The 25,163-nt window shown below is 41.4% G+C and overlaps 1 protein-coding gene across 1 annotated transcript in view; it reads left to right on the plus strand.

Moving 5' to 3' along the window:
* The window catches only part of PARD3B (par-3 family cell polarity regulator beta), a 402,224-nt gene that overhangs the window by 371,315 nt on the left and 5,746 nt on the right, over positions 1-25,163 (plus strand). The window contains exon 23 of the mRNA XM_035330820.1: positions 708-787. Coding sequence (XP_035186711.1) covers positions 708-787 — 80 coding nt within the window. The remainder of the gene's footprint in view (positions 1-707; positions 788-25,163) is intronic.

The raw sequence follows: 25,163 nt of genomic DNA on the forward strand, positions 1-25,163 counted from the left end.
CTGTGTGCTAAAAGCATTGGAGTTCACCATTTTGTACCCCAGTTGGAGCCTTCCTGATAGAATAGTGCTCTCCGGCCAACTCCAGTTGCCATCTTGAAAACAAACCAAGTAGCGAGCTGGCATTTTGACTGAGTACACTAATGCTTCACTTTTGAAATGGCACCAGAGCATGACAAATGCACTTAACTCCCAGTTGGATTCTTAGCTTTGCAGTGGTGTTAGGAGAAGTTTCTGGATGCGTGTTAAGGATGAAAGCAATGTCTGTTTATATCATGTTTTATACTTGAGCAAATCACACAAGTGAAAGAAAAACAGCAAACTTGGTACTAAAATGCTAGCTTTGACTCAATAAGTTATGCTGCAGAAATCAGGAGTATGCTTACTTAATTAAATTAGCTCCTCTTGTTACTGAATTCTAGGAGGAAGGCCAGCCAGGAAAGGTGAGACAGTATCCCAGCTAGCATGCAGACAAGGAGAAGTCTCTGAAGATTGTACCTGTTCTAAACAGCTCTTTGATACAAAAGCCTTTCTTGTTAGCAGTGATAAGATTATGTATAGGATTTGGAGCTTCTTTGAGCTCCTGCCTTTCTTTTGTTGATTTTGGCATGTTGAAGCATCATGTGTTCTCTGCTTATCATTTTGAAATGCATTGTTAGTAGCTGGGGTGCATAATTGATCTTCATCTCTAATTACTCTTCTCTCCACAGGTTCCTGGAAAAGGTCCAGACGGGAGCTCATACAATCTCCACTTTGAAGGGATGGAAAGGCAGTATGCATCTTTACCCAGGTACAGTGCCGAGCCTCGTACACTCACACCCTCCTTCCAATGAGTAGGACAATCAACCTGGCTCCAGCAGGAGATGTTATTTTGCAATTTTGTCCTGTCATCTTTTGCTGCTGATCGAATGCTATCTTTATAGCTGTCATAATAATTTGGACTTTTGGTTTTAAAGAAAAAAATCTCTAATTGAACACATTAACAAGAGCCATGATCCACAGGTAGAGAACATGGACATTGGGGAAGCTGTCTCTGTGAGAGTTACAACAGGTCATACCAAGGCCTCACTGACCAAGGTTAGAGTGACATAATCCTAGCTGGCAATAACAGAGTACTGCTGTGGAAAGTCTCCAGTACAGCAGCTGCAGCTCCTGAAGTCCTGTGTTGCTGCAAAGACCAGCTAAGTAGCAGTCCCATTCCATTAGAGCATCTCTGTGTTTTAACTGAATGCTGTGGAAATAAGAGCAAATTCTCTGAAGGCTTTTTTTATTATTTTTTAGTCCTTATCAACTCAATGAAGAGTAATTCTAGACTGAAAACCAGTGGGGCATAACAAAAAGGAAGCATTTCACAGATTTCAGTCCCATTTCTATGGGAGTTCTAATAGCATAGTGTAAGTTTTAGCAACCTAAAAAGAAGAATGAGAGAACAGTAGAAGAGAGAGTGGGAAGAAAGGAAAAATATAAAATATTTCCCCTGTGGACTGACGGGGCCAGGAAAGACCTTAAAGAGGTTGCACAGACCACTTCTTGGACCTCTAAGCAAGGTAATTTGTAAAAACAAAGCAAAACCAGCTATTTATGAGCAAGAATAAATTCTTAGTTGTAATGTAGTGCTGGCATTTAGGAAATCAGTGAATAGTTTCCTTTTGCTTCTTTTTTCCACTGACCTATCTACATTCAGAGGTATTACTGCAAAGATTGATAAATACGTAATGCTGTGTTCAAGTCCACATGAAAATATAAAGAATCTCTTACTTTGGAAACCAATACAAATTGTTGGATATTCGTAGGTGTTTTTAATGCACATGGCTTCTAAACCAAAGAATGTGTCTGTAGGCTAGTTACTGTCTTCAAATGGTATTTGTTAGCCTTTGTTTTGGAACTTTCTTCTGTGCAGTAACTGGCTTTTCTAACTGAACCCGGCTTTCCAGCAAGGTTTCCCATATGTATTTCCTTGCTGGCTGTGGATATTCTTACCATACTGGTTAAATAGACATCATCTTTCAGAGTCCTTCAAAACTCGTGTTTCCTGTCATGTTTTAGCAGTGAGTTTTGCAGGTTCTACATAGTTTAATTATACACAATCTTTTTTTAAAATCTATTTTAAACTTCAATTTTGTTGAATATTTCCTTGTGACTTACAAGAATAAATTAGCAAGTGGTGCCCAGTGTAACTCTCTACAGCAATTTTCACATTCCTGTACTGTCTCCTTTAATTCATCTTCCATCCAAGCTAATCAGCCTTATTTTTCCAATCTTTTAAAAATGGAAATTTCCCAGTGAAGTAACCTCCATCACCCTGAGTTATTTTAGTATCACTAGTATTCCTTTTGAGCGAGGATGACCAGAACTCACAATACTGCAGATGCAGACACACCTTTGCTTTATGCTGGAGCAAAGTATTCCATATATTCCTTTTGTCCTGTTTCTTTTTAAACCTGTTGGACCCTCAGCATATTCCCTGGGTGTGTTGCTTTCTGGGACACCCTGCATTTTTCAAAGAACGTCTGTGTTAATCAGATTGTGCATCTCACAGTGTTCTTCCCAAAACTTCCATTTAACTTGCTGGAAACATGATTCTCCCAGCTCTTCTGACAGGTTTGAGCATTTAGCTGGCTAGGACTCACCATTTAGGAAGAGATCCAAACATGCAATAAGCTTTTGGAGATCGGTGTGAAAAGAATGTCATTTTTCTCAGAGCCTAAGAAGATAATGCTGCAGTGAGACAGCGTGTACTTCAGGTGGATTGTGTGCAACGCCTGACCCGAAGGCTCACCCCGTCACACGTAGGCCATGTCACTGCCCTGTCCCTAGAGCATTTCCACCCAGGCAGGAGCAGAGCTTTGGGACAGCACAGCCTTGGATGTGCCTGCAGTCGAGCAATCAGTGGCTGTGTTTTATACTCACATTTTGTAAGTTTTGCAGTTTCACGTTACTGCAGTAATTAAGCCCTGGCAGTCACAAATGACTAGATCACTACAGTAAAGTCTACATCCAGAAGAAGGGGATGCATTCTCATTGCCAGCCACTAATGGAAATGAGTGATGTCTTTTGTTCTCATGGCTGACTGCCCAGGCATATAGAGAAATCCAGGTAAAAGCCACCTATTTGCCAGCCAATTCTCTGTGGAGGATCTTGAACACTATGGTAACAGGCAGAGGAGAGAGAGTGAGCAATAGGTGGTTCTGCAGAGTAGTATTTCCTCAAAGACCACCTTTCTTCTCCCCAGTTTTCTCATAGTCGTGGTTTTCTGTCCTCTTGTCCTACCCTCATCTTGGTCAAACCACTGAGCTGTATTTGGTATGGAGGTAGCATACGAGTGTCTTATGAATTTAGCCACTTAAGGCCAGTTTAATAAGAGAGAGTTAAGGAGGATCAGATGAGAGCTGTAGCTGCTGGGAAGCAGTTTCTCTTTGCAATATAGCGTTGAGTCTAGGAGGCTCTGACCTTTGCCTGCCACTCTGGCATGGCACAACACAGGGGAGTAGAGCAAGGTGCTGAGGCTGCAGTTGGTTTTCCTCGAAGAGGAGGAGGAGGGAACCTGTGCCATGTCAAGAGCAAGTGGGACCTGCACAGGGAAACACTTCTGCTTACCTGAAGCCAGGAGGAGCCATGCCAGCATGTGTGTGGACACAGACAAATCAAGGAAGAGAGCTTTGAGTTTCCTCCCTGCTGGGCAAGAAGGAGAAAGGCTCACCTGCCAAATAGCTTTATGAACATGTGGTGCCCAAAGGCATTGCCCCGTTCAGTGCAAAGGCACACACCCTGCATGAGGAGGAAGATTGTCAGCAGCATCTGTGCTTATCTGCTGCTGGGTTTGTAAAATCTCAGCATCTAAACAGCATTGCTGCTTTGCCCTTTTGTTTTGTATTTTTCTGGCTTTCTCTGAAGCTGCTAATTTAAGCCTAGATATTATGGGCCAAATTCAGGTGCTGTGAGTCTGTTTTAACTGCATTTGTGGAATTCAGCTGTGTTGAGTGTGTTTGCCTCTTCTGGATGCTTGCAGCAAATCCAGTGTCCCAGTCTCACTGAGCTCAGTGACACCCTTTTTGCCTTTGAGTGTAAGATCTGTTCCTCTGTAAGGTTGTGTTTTTAATTAAAAGCTGAAAACAGGAGACAGCAGCCTTTGGAGGAAGGCTTTGTATGTGATGTGTTTAATGAGTGGCCAGATGAGTTACCTAGTTAAGTTTCTAGCTAAAATAATGCCAGTCTGTAGACTTTGTTTGGAAATGTCTACAGAGGCAAACATTTGAATTGGATGATAAGTGACTGTGGCAGGAGAGTGACAGGTCTTCATCTCAGGCTGCATTGTGCTGTTCTGTCTGCAGAAAAGAAGCAAAATGGGAAAGACAGAAAGGAAGGCTTTGCAAGAGAGATACAGTTCTTTGCACTCGGCGCTTATGTGTTGCCCCGGGGCTAAGGCTAAGTAGTGCTGAGTAGTTTTATTAAGCAATGTTAAATCTTCCCGCTTAGGAGGAGAATGGCTTGGATCTTATACCTCTTAGCCTCCTTTTTTGGCAAGAGGAGTGTGGAAGCTAGAAAAACATTAGTATTTTTTAAACTTTTTAACAACTGTTTTCTTGGTGTAATCCTGAATATTTTCCTGATGGAACAGATAGGAAGCAGAAGCTGCTCTGTTTGTTGATATTTCATAGCTTGCTTTTACATATTATATATAGCTTTCATATTATATATAGCTATACTCATAGCTTGCTTTTGTGGAAGTCTGTCTTAATCTAAATCACAGACTTGCCAATGGCAACCTTGTTCAGAGGAATCTCATGCCCCCAGACATATTCTTTGCTGCATTAACGGAAAAGCTGGCTGTGACCAGAAGCAGAGACACTGAGATGGGATACTGATGGCATCATGAGTGCAGATCAGAAAGCTCAGCCATCTTCCTGGCAAGAAGTGCTGATTCCAAAAGAAAGCTAATATTCCAGACTGTCTCTGGAATCCTCAAGTTACTGAAAAACACATGTTTTGTCAAGAAATGGGTGCGACTGCACTAAGAACATCACAAAATAATTACCAGGATGGGAAAATGAGTTCAGATTGCATAGGTGAGTTCAGCTGCATTTCTGTGGCTGGCAGGAGACCACTGAGCCAACTAGCAATTCACTCGTGGGAATATCTGTCTTAAATGTAGTATGCACCTTAAAACTGGGGAACTTGCAAGTCTGTTAAGGCAATAGCATTGCAATACAGTGGCAGCACGTAGTCTTGTCATGCTGGAAGTTTCTCTTCACATTTACCATGCAGACTGCACTTTTTAAGGCAGTAGCTAAAAGAAGCCACCCACCATTTCCAAGTTTGAAGCCAGGAAGGCCACCTTTGATCACCTTGTCTGAGCCTTCCCAGATCCTCTACATTTCTACATCAGACTAAATTTCAATTTTGATCTATAGCGTTACTTTAATAAATGTATTTACAAAAACTATGAACCTAGAATTAAAATGTCACAGAGTGGAGAATTCATTACACTCTTCAGAGGATAATTATTTTACTATTTAAAAAGATTATGCCTTTTTTAAGTCTGAAATTGTCCAATTTCATTTTCTGAGAAAATTATAAGTTTCTGCTAGCTTTTAAGAGCCAAGTGGTCTGTAAAATCTTTCCTCTTCAGTAGTGCTATGCAGTGATCATTTATTTTATCTTTTAACCTCCCTTTCAATAAATTAAATAGATTGAGCACTTAAGTCTTTCACTATAGACCATGAAAACAACATTGACTCAGGGGGCAGGAATCCCCATGCAGTCAAATTATGAGATAGCCTCTAGAGTCGAGTTGAAAACATTTCCAACTGTTTGGATCAAAAGAATTGTTTCTGTAACACCTACGTCATGAAGAGATAAGGATCCTCAAAGAGAAGGAATGGATTACTTAGTGAGTTCCATTAGCTTTTTCTTGCAGTTGAGTGTTTTTGCCTTTACTAACCAAGTTAATTTCAAAATGCACAATTTCTGCAATTTAATTGAATCCCCAAAAACGTCATCATAAAGTGACTTGACACAAATCACCAGGAAAAGTTAATTATCTGTTAAATAAGTCATCATTTGCCATTGTCTAGCAGAATCTGAAAATAATATACTGACAATACTTAAATATGTATATAGTGTATTTGCCTGGTTAACAAAAAGAAATCATAATTTTAGTGCAGACTATAATTAGCTTCAAATCAGCTTGTCAGAGCATTCCCAACCTATGGGAATCAACAAATCAAGGAACACAGATGAAAAAGTAAGGATTAAAATCAATAATTTAAATCAAAATTCCCTGTGTCTTGGTTTAAACTGCAATTACATTTTCTGCTTTCAATCACTTTCATTTAACTTAGTCAGCCCATTTTACCCAAAGTCTTTCCCTCTTCTCATCTTGGGTACTTGATTTGCTTTCATCCTTGACATCCAGAATTATGTTGCACAATATTCATCCAGCAGTACAGTCATGGTTAGCAGCTGAGCAATGTGGTGATGTGGTGTGTGTGGTTTTTTTTTTTTGTTGACCTGTCTGCACTGACAAGGGCCATGCAGTGGCACAGAGGTCCTCAGGAACAGTAACAACATTGCTCTGTCCTGCCAAGTTAACTTCCAGGCACCTTCCTAGTGCTCAGCAACTCCTTAATACCTGTCTACCTCTCAATTTCACTGTTTCACTCATCAGTTGACTTCATTACATGGTTCTACTCAATTCTCTTTTTATATTTTTTAGCCCAAAATCATGCTCTGTGGCAGGCAGAGTGGCAATGCTGATGAAGGCTGCAGGAATTGCAGGCAATGCCAGTGCTGCCTTGTTAAAACCGTAGGATGAGTCTCCTGGTTCAAAAGAGCACCTGCAGATATATCATAAACGTGGTTTATTTTTGTTTGTTTTCTTAAACTTCAACGGCAGCTAACTAACTTACCATCCCAGTCCAGCATCACCAACGTCATGTTCTGTCAGTGCAAGCACGTAACGAGACACACATTATGCAGATACAATGCAAACCTTTAAACTTTTTCTGTATAATATAACAGAGTATATTTTAGTAATGCTCTAATTTGCCCTCCAAAGTGGTGGAAAACAGGTGAATATTTTGTAGTTTTGGGTTACAGCTGAAAAAAAGTATGTATCTTCCCATTTCTCATGTTGATTAAAGTCAGGAGAAAGGTTTGAGAACCAATTGTGAGTGGTCGTTTTACTTCAGTTTTCAATGTGAATTAGTATTTTTTTTTAGTATTCACCTGACAGAGCTTCAAAACTAAGACAACTTGATAATTTGAAGTCTTAGCAAAAATTAAATAGGATTAGAACCAAGTAGGGAGCAAAAATGGACGACCCACCTAATTTCATCATCATCCTAGTCCTATAAAATATAAAAAATGTCCAAACAGTATATTCTACAGTACATTTGATTATTAACTTTCTCTTCTGTTTTAGTCATCTAAAGTAATATCAGTAACTCAGGAATATTTTTTAAATATGATTTTTATCTTGACAGCTGTACTTTCATTGAGAATGCAGCAAAATCTTATCTGTCTGCATCTTCCAATGTAGTGATCTCATTATTAATGTAATACGTGAATGGTTTTAGTCGGTTTTTAAGTCCTGGCAGATGAATTTAGAATCAGTTTTAATGGAAATACTGGTCCTACTCAAGGACCTCCAAGATACGCTGCAATAAACCAGCCAAGATGAAATACAAGCAAAGAAAAAAAAGAGATCGTTCTTACATGCTAGAGCACAAGCTTGGGAACCGAGCTGATGTGCTTATTAAAAGATTATCTTAAATCCAATATCAACCAGTTTAAGATTTACTTAACTTTACTTAACTCTGCAAGGTAATAAAACTGATTGCTGTGGAAACTGCCCAGTCTCAGAGATGTCAGGAAAGTCATTGTATTTCAAGAAGGACAGAGTCCAGATCCCAAGTGGGACATCTGAATTGTGGTAAACGCACGCTGCAGGGACCTGTAAGTGCTCTGATGCATCTTGATCTTGCATCTACTTCAGTTGCTCTGCTGCATTGTGACATAGTCCTAACAACACCTCTGTGTCATATGTGATGTCTGAAGGATTTTTTTGTGCACGGTGTCAAAATATATCTGTCCAAAACATTTGGAGTTTATAAATAATCTGTGCATACCTTCTACAAGGAGAGTCTCAGACATTAAAAGCCAGTGGGGAGGGGTCTACATTATACTGTAGACGTGGTTCAAAAAATGCTCTTGTGTCTGAGGCAACCTAAATTTCTCTAAGACGAGGAGGAAAGGAAACTGCAAATTAGATCACAAATACAGAAATCCGTAGGTGGAATTCAAAAAGGAGGGGATTTGGTTGTTAAACATGCCTCTAGTCTTCTAATAGAAGGAAATATCAGCTGAAATGAACTGGATGCCTCTATCCAAATTGAGTCTTTATGCTGAAAAAGTATACTTGAGAAAGCCAGAAAGGTCAAGGTTCATGACATCAAATCATGGATTGTGGCTGGCGGGCCACCTCTGTAATTTCCATGGGGATAACTAAAGAAAACTGAGCAAAGAAAATGTCTGCAACAACTGGGACGTAGCTTGAAAAGAACACTAAAAGCCAGATGTCCCAGAAGAATACTTTGGAAGTGTAGGAGGAGGCAGATGGGGATGGGTTTTGTCAATTTTTCTAATAAGTCAGTCAACTCCTCGTAGCAAAGAGCCAGTTAATGCAATATGGAATAGTTTAGAAGTCCATTAATATTTTGAAATTAAACAGCCAGCTTTTTTTTTTTTTTTTTTTTTTTTAAGGAGATATTAGCTGGAGTAAATAAAAATACTTTAAATTGTCACATTTACAAAAAACATGGATCTGATATGGATTTTATTGTACAACCAGGCATAAGACCTCCCACTAAAACTAGGAGCATCAAATTCAGCTTAAATATATGGTAGTGGAAGAAAATATTGCCTGTGAACAAAAGGGCTTGAATTAATATTATCAAGTTTAATGAAGTCATGGAGACATGACTCAGGAACAGAAAAGAAAGCCATATTAGCTATGCTTCCAATGAGTAAAAGAACAAAACAGCTGTTCAGAACAAAATTTTAATGAAAGAACTAAGTGTCAGTAGAAAATGGTTAGGTTGAGATGAAGGATCTGTGGAAAAAAGATAACTGGATGCAAATTAAAAACAAGGAGATCAAATTAAAAAACAAAAGCATATGTCCCATAGAATGTATCAGCAGAGTGATGTGCTGAGTGAAACCTGGGGAATAAGATGTGTGCTACAAAATGCAAATACATCCTCTGCATTGTCAGGATGAATATTGAAATGGCTCAGGAGACCAACAGTCTGGGAAACTCAGCCGGCTGCTTTATAGGTATGGATATCTGGAATAAAAATGTTGCTGCTTGGGTTGGGTTGTAAGTCAGAACTGATCAAAAAGTTTGGACTCTAGGCTGCAAAAGTTTTGTTTTTTTGTGAGAAAGTTCATTGTACTCCACTGCAGTTTTTGGCGTTGCCTCTCTCTTGATAAATAGGTCTGGAGGTGTGGCTGAAAGACAATTGCCAGCAAACGTGCTTTCAAAACAGCTAGCAGAGGAGAGACATAGGAAGCCAACACCATCAGGTGTAAAAATACACAGAGTTTTTGAGGATGTTGGATCAGGATTTTTTGAGCAAGCTTCCTGCAGTGCTCCCACAGTGCTGTGCATAGATGTCCTGTGCATTTTGTCACAGCTCAGCAAGGTTCCTGCTAACAAGTGGCAGCTTTGCGATGGCTCCCATCGTTTCGAGGCAGGCTGCAGCTGGATCTTCATAATCCTTCCTGTGTCTCCTAACAGCAAAAAGTGGGAAAGGTTAAAAAGAACAAGGAAGTTGCACTGTCATGGCAAGATCTGAGTTTCTAATAGCAAGCCATTAAAAGTACATCAGTTGTAAGTATTCTTGTGTGCACATGGGTGAAGGAGGAAAAGAGAGATTGCCAATAAAGTAGGGAAGTGAGTTGTATGTGGACAGTCTTAAAGGCATACTGTAAGGTAATGATGGGCTACGGATTCAGTTCTGGGCTCTTTTACAAGCACATCGGGAGGGGACACGGTGAGCACCCAGAGTGCCACCCACTGAGCAACGAGAAGACATGGGGGGAGGAGATCTGAGCCACAGAGGAACTCAGGGGCAGTGCATTAAACAGCCCTGTAGTTGTTTCTGAGTGTTACCCGCTGTGAAACCCTGCCTTGTGAGGAGGGAGCTTTTATATAAACCCATGATTAAAGGAAAGAGCTATCTAATTTGGGATAAAGAGAATCACTGAAGAAGTTAATAGTAAAAACAGTTGCTAGAGCAGCTGTTTCAACACAGCTCATTCAACTGGCAGCCAAACTGCTTCTGTCTCATGAGTAGGTGACACATTTAATTTCTCTGCACAGAAGTCTCTTAACTACACATCAAGAGAATATTCTAAATTCCATGTTTTTATCCACTTTCTTTGTCCATATATAAAACCTAAGGTTTTATTTTGCTCTTTAACTCTGTCACTTTAAAAGGTCATGCTTTGGGTATGTTCATCCAGGTAGAATAACACCTTATGTTGCAAGGAATGCTGTACAAGGTAGTATGAGCCTGATCCAGAACCAGTGCAGTCCATGGTTACATATCAATAGATTTCAGAAAGCAGTAGGTTTAGACTGAAATGCAGTCACTGTTAGAGCATATTGCATCATTTCTTTGTTGTCCTGGTCTGTTTGATAGCAATTTGATAAACCGTGGTGTTATTTCTTATACCTAATTGGCATCTTTGCTTTTTGCATGTGAACTCTGCAGACCAGTGTTAGCAGTCAAAATCTTTCCATATTTTGGAGGTTCTAGAAAAAGTATATCTTTGCATGCTATTTCTTTCTCTACCCTGTCCCATCTTACCGCAGATATACGTGAAGTAGGACTTAAAAATGAATGTAATTCAAGGTCACTAGAGAGTCACAAACATTCACATCAGTGGCTGTTACAGGCCATTAACTTTGTTAAGAGCCAACATGGAGCTAAAACTCTTGTTGTACCCTGTTAGAGAAAATTAATTCCTGCTTTCTTAGGAATCTTTACTCTCATCTCTGGGCTTGGAAGAGATTGTATTGTTCTAACATTTAATAGTTATGTAAATTAGCTCTAATTTTGTCACTTAGCACCTGTATGAGATTTTCTACTAGAACAGTTCTTTAAAATACAGCATAAACAAAGTACAAGATGCTCAGGGATGCTGCTCTTTCAATGATGTTTATTTGGGAAAATCTGCATAAGCTATTTACCATAGGTAACGATGTTCTGGCTGTGCCAGAACATCAGCAAAATCTGGTAGGCATGTAGTTGGTGTTAGAACGCAGTTAGAGAGGGAGGTGAGGTGAGGAGTCATGTAAACTGGAAGCTATTCCTCAAGTCTCTCTGTGCATAGACTGATTGGTATCTCATGTGCTTGCACCAGCTGAGAAAACAAAGCAGAACATGCAAACGTCCACTGTATAACATACCTGCAAAGCAGGAGGAGGTGAGTGTTAACTTTAACAGAAAGTGAATTATCTGCCATCTTTGTTCCACTCCAGATGTAATTCAGCAAGAAGATTGAATCTGTGTGTTAGATGGTCTGAGACAGCACCTTGGAAATTGGCAGCCAGTTCCAAGCAAGAGAAGAGAGAGAGGGCAGTAAATGTGTGAACAAAGCCCAGCCCAGGTTATCAAGTAAAACCCCAAGCCAACGGGGGTCCTTGGATATTGAGTGGCTGGAGCTTTTCTTCATTTAAAGTAGAAAAATAGCCTTTGTTTTCCAGGTGAAAGGAAGTGCTTTGAGAGCAGTCGGTTGTAGATCATGACAAAATCTGGCAAGCAAAACCAATCTCAGCAGGATTTCACAGCTGAAAATCCATGTGAATGGCTTTTTGCTTGGTGTTAGCGTACTGTTGTACATACCTGTGTGCCACAAGGTTTTGGTCCCTCATTTAGCATTTTTATTATGAATTTTGACTCAATCTGAGATGCTGTGCTTCAAAGAAAATTAATGTTTCTTTACTGAGAACAGAGATGTTTTCAGTCTAATAAGAATGCATTTTTAGGAGACTATTTTTATGGTCATAGCTTTGGTTATGGTTTTTCCTTTTGTTTTCCTGATAGCAATATTCTCTTGAACTGAAATCAGCCACTAGTAAAATAGTAGCTGGGACAAAACTAATAGAAGAAAGGACAGAGTCTTTCTTTCAAAGATCCTCGTACAGCAAATATGCACATTCAGTGATTAAAAATCTTCAAAATGAGCTAAAAGTTTTAAGGACATTGGTAGTCGCTCGCAAAGCCCTGTGTGTCCCGTTTCTTATACTGCCTGCCTGACTCAACTTCTGGTCATCCTACTTAGTGTTTTGGAGGTCTCCAAAGGCATTGGATTTTCTCACTGTCTTGGGAATTAGGCTGAATTCAGGCTGCCTGAGCATAGCGGTGCTGTTTTTGAGCACCTTTCCGTGAGGACCACTGCACTATGGGGCGTGCTGCTGCCCTTCTGAGCAGGGCAAGCTAGGGGCTGCGAGCTGTGCTGCAGTGCTGCCTGTGCCACAGCGTCTGGCACAGAGCACAGAGCCGCACAGCAAAGTGGCTTGCAACAAAAGGGAATTTATAAAAATAAAAATAATAAAAAAAGCAAATTCAATTAGTCAGTTGAAATTGAGTTGGGGATTACAACTTAGATTTTTAGGCCCAGATCCATCAGAGCACTTAAGCACCTGCCTTACCTTGAATACATTTTGCTTTTCAATAACGAACATTTGCCTAGCTATCAGACCTCCAGGAAACCTGGACTTAAATGTGCATTGTAAAACATAGGGGAAGGATGGGAGACAGTCAGTAGTACTTACATAAATTTCACTTTTTCACTCCCTGAGCTTTCTGTGGTTTAAATAATGCCTTCCTAATGTTGCCTCAATGTACTGGTCTTTGTTAAATATCCTGTAAATAATATCAAAATATCATTATATTTAATGAATAATCTGACTTTTTCTCTGAAGAAACTTGTTACTGATCTTAACGTGGGATCTCTTTAGTATTACTGAGTGGAATAAGAACCTTAATGTCATTTTAGTTTGATTTCTTTGTGTGAAGGACTGACGGCTCTCCCTTCTCTCATCACCAAGCATCTAAAGAAAGCTCCGTTATTGAGAGATTACTGCGCTGGTCCTTGGTCTTGCAGAGATTTCATCAGAAACATTTCGTTTTTAAAGGACAATGGAAAGTGTTCAGCTGTCCATTATTACACTTCTTTGTACACAGTCTAAAAATATAAATGGAAATTATAATTACATCTGTAATGCTGGGTCCCAGCTGAAATCACTTTAATCCCAGTGCGGGGGAAAAAAATCAATAAAGAACCCTTAACCCTGGTCTTTTCCTCCCTAGACATCTCGTTTTCTGTTGTACTAGTTTATACCACAAGTTTTACAAGTTTCTCAAGGAACTTAGTACACAGAAACCATTTGGCATCCTTAGAATGGTGTTGCTGCTTTCTGCTTTTCTGACATAGAAACTGGAATGTTCTTGATTGTTGGTTTGTATTGTAGCTGTTTCATGTGATGTGAAATTCCTCCCTTTTACTTTTTGATCATTAAAAAAGGGGGGCCTTTGAAATGTTGCAGTTATTTTAAAGAAAATCCTGTTTTACTGGAAGTAGAATTTCCCATGTTTATTAGAGAGGAACCCAACTCAGCATCCAAGATGAACACTGAGGTTTAGAAAAGACACCATTCTCAACTCACCACGGGGCCTCTCTCCTGTATTGTGCTTTCTCCTATGGGATTCAAACAGTAGGTCTCTCAAGGTTAAATATCAAGTTTGGGTTTTGTGGTTTTCCCTATCACCATCTGTGAGTACCTGCACACCATCAAGTGTTTTGTGTTTCTGCACCTGTCTGCAAAGCTGAACTTAATGCCAATAGTGTTTTTGTTTTGAATGTGTTTAGGGGATGTAAAAAGGGATTGCTTTTGTCCTGTAAGTCCTGTACAAACTATTAATTGTCTACTAATTGCATCTTCCTCTGAAGCATTAGGTTCTGGTAATAGTCACAGACATGGTGCATGCACACTCGGCTACATTGCCCCAGTTGCCATGTTACCAATATTCATCGGTGCAGAATGTGCTGTTTGTCTAGGGGAACGCCTGTTTCTTAGTAGCTGTACCTAAACACCTCTCTCTAGGTCATGAGCACTCAAAAAGCGAAAAGTAAAATAATAGTATTGGTCTGTCTTTCCTCTGGTACCTGCAAGGGAGAATCAAAAAGGAAGTTTCCATGTAGAGTGAGGCATTTCAGTAACTCCCATGTCGTACTCCAGCTATTTATTTGCTATCTCAGGCTTTCAGGCCTTAACTTCCTGACTTCATTCCAGGATACAGATGTCTCATTCTCTGCCTGCCCTCTTCTCCCCTTTCAGATACCATTTTCCTATACAAGAGCCTAAATCCAAAGCTCACTGAAATGCTTCCATTGACATCCAGAGGCTTTGGCTGAGTCTGGATGAGGCCAGAGGACCAAATTTCACATAGCATTAAGTTATTCCCTCTTCTCTGTCTGGTATTTGGGCAGGGCACAGATCTCTTTCCATCTTTACTTCCCTCCGCAAAGTGCCTTGATGTTTTTTTTATGAACATGCCACTTCAAATCTATCACATCACACAGTCTGAAAATAGGTAGAATGATACTGTAGTAGTGACCTTTATTGTTCATTAGTGAATCAGCAGCCTAGTGTACTGTGGCTTTAAATGAGCTATAAAAACTGGTTATTTTCGATGATGATTCCCTTGATTTGAACATACTAGAGCACAGATAATTGTTTGATTGATTCATTATGTAAAAGATTTGTTTCAAGATAGAGGATATTTTTATTTAATGTTAAAAAATCCAGCCAAATTGAGACACACTGTCTTTAGGGATGTCTGGAGTCTTTGCCAGGTTCTTACCAGGTTCAGATAGGGAGGTGCCACTGCTCTTTTTCTCTCTAATGGCATACAGTAGCCTGACTGGGTAGCACAGGAATAGGTACCTGGGGGTACCTCTCTGACTGTGATGGTGTTCATCATAATCTAAACTGAAGCTGCTGGTAGCGTTGTGACTTACACATATGCCTCCGCTGCACATGGTCGTCTTTGCCACATGATGTGTGTATATATTTAAAGGAAACCAAAGCCTATAGCTGGTGGTGCTTTCCAGAGCCTGTCTTTATCTCAATACTGGCTTGCCTCTGTCTTCCAATTGTTGTGTTGTTAACTTTGTAAAGTATCGCTACTTTCCAGCTATTGGCATCAGGTTCCCATTGCTATGGAAGCCGGTGTTTTGGTGCATCCTTAGAGCCTGTTTTTCTGTCTTCTGCTTTGTGCTCCCTCTTCCAGCTTCATCATCCTGACATCTTCTGTTCTAGGTACATGACTAAGCTGATAGAAGTGTGTTTCCACGGGCTCTGGTTGCTCTCTCTAGAAGGTTGCTGTGCTCCAAGAACTTTGCTGCTGCAAATTTTATCTTGTCATCTGGCATGCAGTATGGTGTGCAGATGGCACAGAAGAAATTTGTTTAGAAGTTGCATATCTCCTGTATTACAAGTGCTGGGGGGATGCATAGATCTGGGATATTGGGGATCGCACCAGTTCCCAAAGATCAAAGGATGCTGCATGCCCAGGGACCACACTGATATGTCTTCCTGGATGCATGATGCTGCCTCAGACAGAAACACGTATAAAAAATCACATAGGTCTGATGGTGTCGTGTTATCTTCCCTCTTTGCTGGCATTGCCAGGGGCAGTGCTGCTGAAGAAGAAAGCAAAGAAAAGAGCAGTTGCCAGACCAAGAGAAGAGTAGGATGCAGCTGCTGTTGTTGGATAGGAGAGTGTGCAGAAGGATCTTCAAGGAGGAGAAAGGAGGGGAGCAGTGGGGGCAAAGCAGCATTACAGCGATGTATTTGGTAGCAGCGGCATGTGTGCATCTCGTACACACACAGCTATTCTGCAGGGCGTGTTGAAGGGGTGGTTGAGGAGCCAAGTAGACTCACAGCTGTGTCTCACCTCTCTCGAATCTGCTTCTGCCACCAGAATCTGGTGTGCTAAACCCTCCTAATCTGAACAAGTAAACAGCCTGTCCCAGGCTGCCATCTCAGAGAATGGCGAGGATTTTGTAAATAAAGGAAACAATTGAATGATAAGTTCACACTTCAGCACACTGCTTAACAACCTGATAACAGTTAATTACATGCAGTATTTTTAAATGCAGCAACAGGGAGATAACTCATGCAGAGATGGAGCACAGACACTTGGGCCTCACAACTGAAGGTTAACCTCTTACTACCCATGTCCCTAAAGAGGCCAGTGTCCTGTATCTCCCAAATCTCCCCAGCTTTGAACATTTACTGGCCAGCAGCGACTGAGGAACATCCACATAGCATTTCCTCAGCCCCAGCTGAGTGCAGGGGGCAGAGCTGGAGGAAGCTGTGCTCAGCCCACGCAACTTGCAGGGCCCCACTTGGAAAGAGCAACCTGTGTCGTGGTGGGCAGGGCACGCAGGGTGCTAAAACAAGGGATGTCTCCACCGCAGGCAGCAGGTAGAGTGCGTCCCGTCGGCAGTCGCTGCGCTTGCTGCAGCTGCACTGGTGTTAGTGTAACAGTAGAAGCACTTAAGGAAGAAGCCAGCATAAACACAGCTGGAAGGGGCTGCACTCACAGGGCGCTCGCGGCCGTCTTCATGTCTCAGCAGCTGCAGGCGGTGCTACTGCTCTCTGGGCACCGGGTGGGACGTTTCCGTCTCTCCCAGCCCGGTGGGATTCAGGGGTTTGACCCTTGTTATTTAAAGTTCAACTTCAGGACGTATGCTGTCAGAGCGCCTGCAAAGTTTGTGACTTAATACAAGTCTAATTAACTGATTTGCTTATCCAAATGTGGAGATTTACACACTTTTGTAGAGGCAGCTGTAAAGTTATAACTTCAGCTGTTTATCATGCCCTGAGCCTTTAAATCTCAATTATTAAAGGTGGTGTTTAATGGCTGGCTGGAAAAGGGGTGGTTACCGAAGTGTTAATGGAGTGCTGCAAGCCAGGAAATCTATAATCTAATGCCTGTATAGAAATGAATGGCTCTAACAAAAGAAAATATAAGGGAAGGGGGCTGGGGGATGGGGAGGCTCTATTTACAGGCTGCTTGTGCTGTTTAGGAGCAAATCAATACATGAGCAGTAGAGGAACAATGGGGATTGAAATACTGCCTGAAGAAACCAATAAGAGCTGCTTGTTTTTAAGGTCCCCCTCTCCCCCCCAAAAGCAGGATCTTTCTTCTTGGATGTTGAGCCTTGCCTTTACTGTGAAGGGGAGAGAAGGGAATGACACTTCCCAGGGAGTTTAACAGAATGTCTGGACCTAGAAACAAAATGAAACGGGGGGAAAAATAACCAGCTACAGTCAGTTTCAAAAATCATTTTCCTTTTTTATTGAAGCATGATTTTACTACCCAGTTTGTGCCATCGGAGGCAGAATTGACAGCCATGCTTCATCATGGCAATGGGAGAAAACGCTGCAAGGAATGCTTTAATTTAAATGAGAGATGCTTTAAAAAAAAAGGGGAAAAAAAAAAAAAAAGAAAGAAAGAAAGCCTGAAAGCTTCGTAATAACATTAATAACCAGTTCTTGCGGGTTTTTACTAGCCCACTAAAGATCAGACAGCGTGTTAAGATCCCAGCGGCTGAACAGTAAAGACCCAGGCCCAGGCTATTATTTCTTAGGAAGATTCTTCTAATGACTTCTGTTATTTGTTGAAAAATCATTTTAACAGCACAGCTGAATAATCACCATGCTTTAAATTCATTCCATGTGAAAAATGAGAACAGGATAGAATTTGGTTTTACGTCCCTTTGGAAGCGCTGTACGAAAATGGCACAGATAGGAGTAGGCCGTGAATGGATAGGCTAATGGAGGAGGCTTCCCAGGGTCGTGTGTTTGTTTATTTCTGAAGGGGAATTTGGACTGTGGCAACAGAATTGCTTTTAAATCAAATGAAAATCTCCAAAATCACCACATGACCTTTAATTTTTACCCTGGTAGCCTCCAAAAAAAGCATAGATCTACAGTAGAGCTTAGGATGAGGTGAAGACATCTGGATTTTTTGTCTTTCTGGCTCTTGTGCTGCTGCACAGGGCCAGCGGTGTGGTCTCATCTGTCTGTGCCTCTCTCTCTTCCCATTGGATGTCTGCTTTTTGGGACAGTAGCTGGCTCTTCTCCTGGCAGTGTTAGTGAGGTGCCCACATCCGTTGGAGTTACTGCACAGTACTGTGGTACAAATATCCCATAAGAGAGACTTCACTTGAGCATCTCACCCAGGTGATGACAGTTCTGCACGTGTTTGGACTTCTCTGTATTAGTTTGTCTGCTTTGAAAGTCAAAATTCAGCTGAGAAACCTAAAGCATTTGCTTCTTTTGCTGGCTTCAGCTCTTTGAAAAGCTTTCTGTCCTCCAGTGCCGCTTGGCCTGCATCGTCTCAGAAACATGATGCAAGAGACCAAAGGCCAAGAACACTTTTAGTTTATAGCAAGAGCTTTTGGCCTCTGCTGATCTGCAAAACAAAAGACCAAAGGGACCTTAAAATCTCATCCAGGTCTCTCCCCAACAGAGCGCAGGGGTTCCCGAGCAACAAGCGTGCTTGCTTAGCATTGAGAGTAGGTTACCAATGCCAAGAGGTTAATGACTCGCACGGTATTATGTTGTGTTGAATAATGAGTAACATATGAAATGACACATGTTGTAATAACTCGCTACTTAAAGTACCAATCTACTTAAGACCCCTTTAAGCTTGAAGAGATCACAGAATAGCGATGTCTTGTTCAATAGGTGCTGCTTTATTTTATGCCTCCTGGTAGAGGAGATGTGCCATGCCTGAAAGCATACAAACAAAACAAGTGGTGAATTGAGTAGGAAGGATTATTGGACTAGTTGTTTTGAATGCTCATTGGGTATTTATAGAGCACCAGCTAACATATTTGGGGCTTGTTGCTGTTGATTTGAGTTTTTTAATCCTGATTATCACAGTTCCTATATTTGTAGGTTGGATTTAGGGAAGGAAAGAAAAGGGAGCTTTGCCTGCAGGATAGGATTATCAGAAGCTGGTCTGAGATCTTCTGTGGAAAATAAACTAATGCTGGAGCACAGGAGCAGCATAAAGTGTTTTGTGGCTTTGTTGGTGATGGGAGGTGGTTTAATTAAATGGCAGCCTAAACTGTGATGTTAACCAATCTGTGACATAGCCTGGTCCCTTAGGGATTTAGAACAATCACTTTACTTGTGTGCAAAATAAACTGTTGATGCTACCATAAGAAATCTTAGTAATCTTATAGTAAAATTTTAACTGTGTCAGACTACTGTTTCCCTTTCTTACGGTTGCTTCTGCAGTCTACTTGTCTGCATGGAAAGTTGGGATCTGATGATACTCTACACTTGGCCCAGATATAAAGATGAGTGGGACATCTGAATAGCTCCAATTTCTAATAAATGCCCAGGTAGCTTCTGGGCCCAGCAGCTCTATGGATTTGTCCCTCTGCAAATAAAAAAGACTTCATTCTCCAGTCACTCTAAGGATAGACTTCAAGTGGAGTAATATAAACCGTACAGTTGCATTCCAGTACTGTGGTGCTTTTGCTGTTTGTTTTTAAATGTTCAAAACCATAGTTTTGTAGAGAAAGAAAAACTGCACACATAAGCTCTTATGTTCAGGCCAGTCAAGACCACTGCTAAACTTTGCAAAACTGTGTGCAAGGGTAGGGAAAATGGCCTGCATCTCATCGGAAATGTACTCTTGCTTGAATATCAAACAAACTCATATGGATCCCTTCTTCTCCAAGTCCAAAACAAATACAAGTTCTTTAAAAAGGAGAGAGATTTTTCTGCTCTTTTTTCCACCAGTAATGCAGGTCGTGAAGTGATCATTATTTTTATAGGACTGCAAAGCCTATAGAAGTCAAAGCTATGTAATATACATTGCAGAGTGTTCTGCTAATCCCGTCCAACCGCAGTCGTGCCTGGCCCAGGGAAGAGGGTCTGGTAACTGGAAACCTGACACTGAAGGAATTCCAAACACAGTCCTCAAACTAAAAACAGCTCTCTCCACATGGCATGTGCTACATGAGAGCTAGGGATTGTATTCGTTTATGTTATCTGATTTTTTAGCCTTGCGTTGTTGATAAAAGAACAGGAGAGGAAAGCACCTCCACCAGCTCAGCCCATAAATAATCTGTGTGTGGTGTGTTTGAGGTTAGCATGGCATTGCTAGACATCTGCCTTCTACTGAGAGGTACAAGCCTCTCTCGCAGACAGGAGCCACAGAGCACTTCCTTGCGCTGCAGATTCCTCCCAGCATTAAGATACCAAATTTGATTTCCTGTGGTTTTTTAAATGCAAAACCCATCATCAGCTATGGGAAGTATTGGTCTGAAACAGCAAAGAATATTTGTTATAGGAGTGTATCACCTATTAAGATGTAGAGACAGACTTTAATGAAGCTCAGAGTCACGCAGTCACTTTTTTTGCAACCTGCAGTATTTTTTTTGTATTTTTTAATGAACATTGAATATTAAGCAACAGAACTTCTTGTTGCCACAGACTACAAACAGCACTGCAATGTCTTTAACACTGTATCTGGAGAGAGAGGGACTACATGGTCTTTTCAGTCAGTTGTTTTTAGTGTACATCGAGAATAGCTTTATAAAGACACAGTAATGTATTTGATACTGTAAGATTGTTTATTTGCATAATTTAATTCTTACATCTGCTCCTTTTTTCTTTAAAAGTAGATCCTCCTGGCTGAGAACAAACAGCTTGCAATCACAATGCGTACAGTAGAGTTCTTCAGTGAGAATCTGGACACAGATAGGACCTTGTTGCTTTCTCCTGTTCTTTAATCACAGCCTGAGCTGCCTGATGCCATCACCCAGAGTCTCTCTATGTCTTGCTCAGACATGAAAGAGATTGCAGCCAAATGTGGGCTTTCCGTTTGCCACTTAGTCTGTGGCTGTCTTTGAAGTTTATTTCAAGAAGTACTCCCTGACAAAGTAAGAAGGCAGTTTTTCATGTGAGATTATATCCCTTGCAAAATATTCCTGCAGCAGCTAGAAGGAGGCAGTGATGTAAGAAGGGAGCATTCCCTTCCTTGCTTTTTACCAGGTACTAAGAATGTGACCTCTGTGATTCTCCCCATAGAACAGAGGCAAGAAAAACTCTTTTGTCATGATGAAATCCAAACCCCCAACATGATGGGGCACAGCATGAACAGCCAGATCGTCTTTTTGCTTTCCTTTGCTTTGAGATAACCCGAGCATGTGTCTTTGCGGCTTATGTTAAAGGTGACCTGCAAATGGGGGTTAACAATGAAACACAGTAAACCTGAAATGAAATGTGCTTTCTTTTTTCCTTTTTTTTTTTTTTTTTTTTTTTAACATTAGGTATTTAGGCCAGTGTGACGGGTACACTCTACCCTGTGAGACTCTTGGCAACTGAAGAATCATTGAAATGGTGTCTTATAAAAACAAAAAATGGAACCCTAGAAAGCAAAAACTGTTCTGGTTAGTTTTTTTGAAACGTACAGATACCCATTTGACTTCAATGACTAAATATTATTTTGGGTAAAAGAAGCCATTCTTATGTATTCTGAATCCTTTAGTTCTGTTTTAAATAATTCCAGAAGCTTTCAAAAATTCTGCAGCAAAGCCAGAATATATTAGGTCTTATATGCTTTGTGCTTGAAAGGTAAATAAAGCAGAGATAGAAAAACAAACTAAACTATTTCAGGCTTTACTTGTCAGAGAGAAAAAAAACACGTACTGTTAATTGAATATCAATTACCTGCTTTAGCTGCTTTACAAACAGGTTACCTGCTTTACTTGGACAAAGCTCCTTTTTGCTCTTAAAGCTCAAAATTAATCGCAGTTCTTACCCAGTCAGTCTTGTAGAAGATAAACCAATAGAGCTGCTAACCAGCATGTGAAGCTATATGGCCAAACATGTCTGTAGCTACCTCTGCGTGATCTGTGGTTCTGCTTCAGGGGAAGGTGCGATTTCTCTTCCTTGTGATAAAATGAACATTTTAAGGGGTACCTGGCATGTGATATTCTTGAAGGATGCATTTTCACACTACCCCACTAGCTTTGCCTTTTCTTGAAGATGGTGCTTCTGCCTGCTTGCCTTCCTCTGGTTCCTCCGTCAGCAGCCTCTGCTGTTAGCTAGACACACACGACTGATGGATCTTCCACTGGAAGCCAACACAGAACTGAACTGTCAGCAAAAACACTTTTTGAGCTCTGAGATCAGTTCCTTCCCAGGATGTTGTGTCAACTTCCCCACCTTCTGCCTGCCATTAATTTCACCGGGCCCACAGGTCAAACAACTGAACAAAAATCTGGAAAACAGCTGACGGTCAGAGCAGCTCCTACACAGCATGTCCTCTCAAAGGGCACACTCCTGGCCCGGTCCTTTTGAGTGGCTGGACCTGCTTGACCCAATTTGTGGATTTTTGATCAGTCCCCTGGGTCACTGATTTTCCACTTGAGGTTATTGGTTTGACCCCCAAACCATGGGTCACTTGGGAGGTGTGATACAGCCCTGTGAACTCTGAACTCATCAGGAGCCTACAAAAACAGCAACGAAGGGGAGAAGAATTTCATTAGGGCCTCCTCAGAGGTGGCAGTGTCTGCCGAGGGGAAAGGCAGGGGTTGTTTTGCTTCTTGCAGAAATAAGCATAGCAACTACAAGGGGCTGCCAAGTAGAAAGTGTTTGGTTTGAGTTGTTACGGCAATTTCTTTAAGGGTAAACAACAGCATATACTTTTACACCATAAGCTATCAAGTGAAAATGCTGTTTTTCCAGAGGAACCCTGCTTTTGCTGCCTGGAGCAGCCCCCAGTCTCCCAGACTTACTCCTAATGGTAACAGCATTTCTATAGTCAGAGCATGGCATCTAGAGATGGTTTTTCTACCTCAGAACGCTTGACTTTCTGAGGGCTAATTTGAAGCACTTGGGGAGGAAGGACTGTTTTTTCCTGTATTCAAAGACATGCCAAAGGGAGGTTCATGAGAATCTCCCCAGGCTGGTTGTTTGCACTGCGAGCAGCTCCCTGAGAGCAGGCTTCACTGAGCATGGCTAGTAGGTGGGGAGGAATGAATCCTTAGGAAACAAGTCAGCTTCAACATGCAGTGTTGGTCATAAAAGGGAAGAAAAGCGTCATCGTTTGTGGATTTGCATGCAAAACACCCACTGGATCGTCAGGGGAAGTGAGCTGCAGAGGGTGGTACAGCCACGAGGATATTCTTCATGAAATTTCCCCTGGTCATGATGACTGGAGGCTGCCTTATGGGAAGAGTTAGCAGGGTTTACCCAGCTTTTGCTCAGGAGAGAGTTCCAATAATCATTTATTAGATTACTGATTATATTATTGCCAAAGCTGCCAAAAAAACTGGCATACCTTCCCATCCTCCTGGGGATTTCCTAAAGGATCCATGTGAAGTGGATTCAAGCCTTGTCTCTCTGTACTGCCTCCAGCTGCCACCCCCCAGCTCTGAGGAAGACACTCAAGAACGATAGCAGCTATGGGTGTTTCCCTCTCAGAGGAGATAAGCTGGTTTGAGAGAGAGCTGCTTGCATATTTATTTATTTTTAAGAAAGGTTTTGACCTTCATTCAGGTTTCTTTGCAGTCTGCCTACACTGCAAGAGGTGGTAGAACTGTAAGTGAACCGATGTTGGATTTAGTTTTCTTGCTTAGGTAACAGCAATGAGGACTATGTGGCGCAAGCTCACGATGCTTGGGTGCATGCCTGAGGTCTCCGGCACATCTTTGCTGCACAATTCTAGGTGAGAGATGCCTGAATGTGCTGCCTCTGCACAGTCACACTTCCACCCAGAACTGGACTACCTGAGCTTTCCTGGAAGCAGCCCTGCTGGGGGCTAAGCAGGCTGGCTGGATAGCAAAGTGCATCCCCCCCTTCCTGCAGCATCCAGACCCATCGTGTGAGCTGAGGGCTGAGCTGTGCTGAAGGCTCGGGGGATGATGCTGGTGGCTCAGTCCTGTTCTCTGCGGTCATTTTGGTACCAATTAATCTTGATTTTGTTATTCTAGGGTCATTCAATTTTGTAGTTAGATCTCCGTCCAAAAGCTGTCTGGCTTCTTGGTGAATTCTGGATCTGTGTCCAAGCTTAGTCCCATTTTAATGTGATCCACAAGAAACTGGTTGATTACAGCTGCTGTTGAGAACATCTTTAAAATCTAATAACCAGGATCTCGAGTGTTACCCCTAACTAAAAGGTGATGGGTGTAGGTTTGACATTTGCTCTCATTGGTTTGCTGCTTGACACAAAGCAGTTCTTAATGTTGTAGAAGTCTTTTTAGATTGGATGCACATATTTGTGCACAGAAGAATTAGAAGTTGTGTATGATGGGACTGACTAGTGAACAAGTCCTCATACAGAAATACATGGAGCAACTCCTTGGCCTGCTGTGGAAATAAGGCTTCATTGCAAGGCGTAGGTGTGTGAGCAGAGATAGCAGTTGTCTCAACACATGCGGTTAGGAGTCCTTTCAGTATCTCAGAGGGTGGCTTCAGGCCCTTCAGCACTTTGTCTGGACTGTCTCACAAGGAGAGAAGGGGGGAAGAGAAGCCAAGAGTGCCTGTCTTTTATAATGTTCTGTTTTTAAAGCAAAAAGTCTCTGGGGAGCATGGGGTCCTAAAAGTCCAGGGCCTGGAATTCTTCCTTTTGCTCTTTCCATTTTAAACAGGAAACATTTGCACTAAGTTATTCCAGGGGGAGAATTGTAGGTTCATTTCAAGGCAGATAATGTTTGTTCATTGCCTATGTCCATGATTTACCCCATGGGCTTAAACGAGTGCAGCAGAAAACCACATGTTTTGTTTTACTTCATGCAAAACAAGTTCCAGTGGAGTCTGGGAGTCCAGATTAAGAAAGGGGAGGAAAGCTTGTAAAATCTCTGTGTGAACAAAAGAGAGGCATTGATGAATTGTGAACACCTGATCTGCTGTACCAGAATGATGACTTTTTTTTTTTTTTTTTTTTTTTAACAAATCTATGGAAAGGCTATTTAAACAGTTGATGAATTTGGTCCCAAACCCACAGAGCAGGTGTAATTGATTTATATTTTCGGCCCCTGTTTTGGGTCAAAGC

This window comes from Oxyura jamaicensis, chromosome 7 (assembly GCF_011077185.1).
Source record: "Oxyura jamaicensis isolate SHBP4307 breed ruddy duck chromosome 7, BPBGC_Ojam_1.0, whole genome shotgun sequence".
In the NCBI taxonomy this organism is placed as follows: domain Eukaryota; kingdom Metazoa; phylum Chordata; class Aves; order Anseriformes; family Anatidae; genus Oxyura; species Oxyura jamaicensis.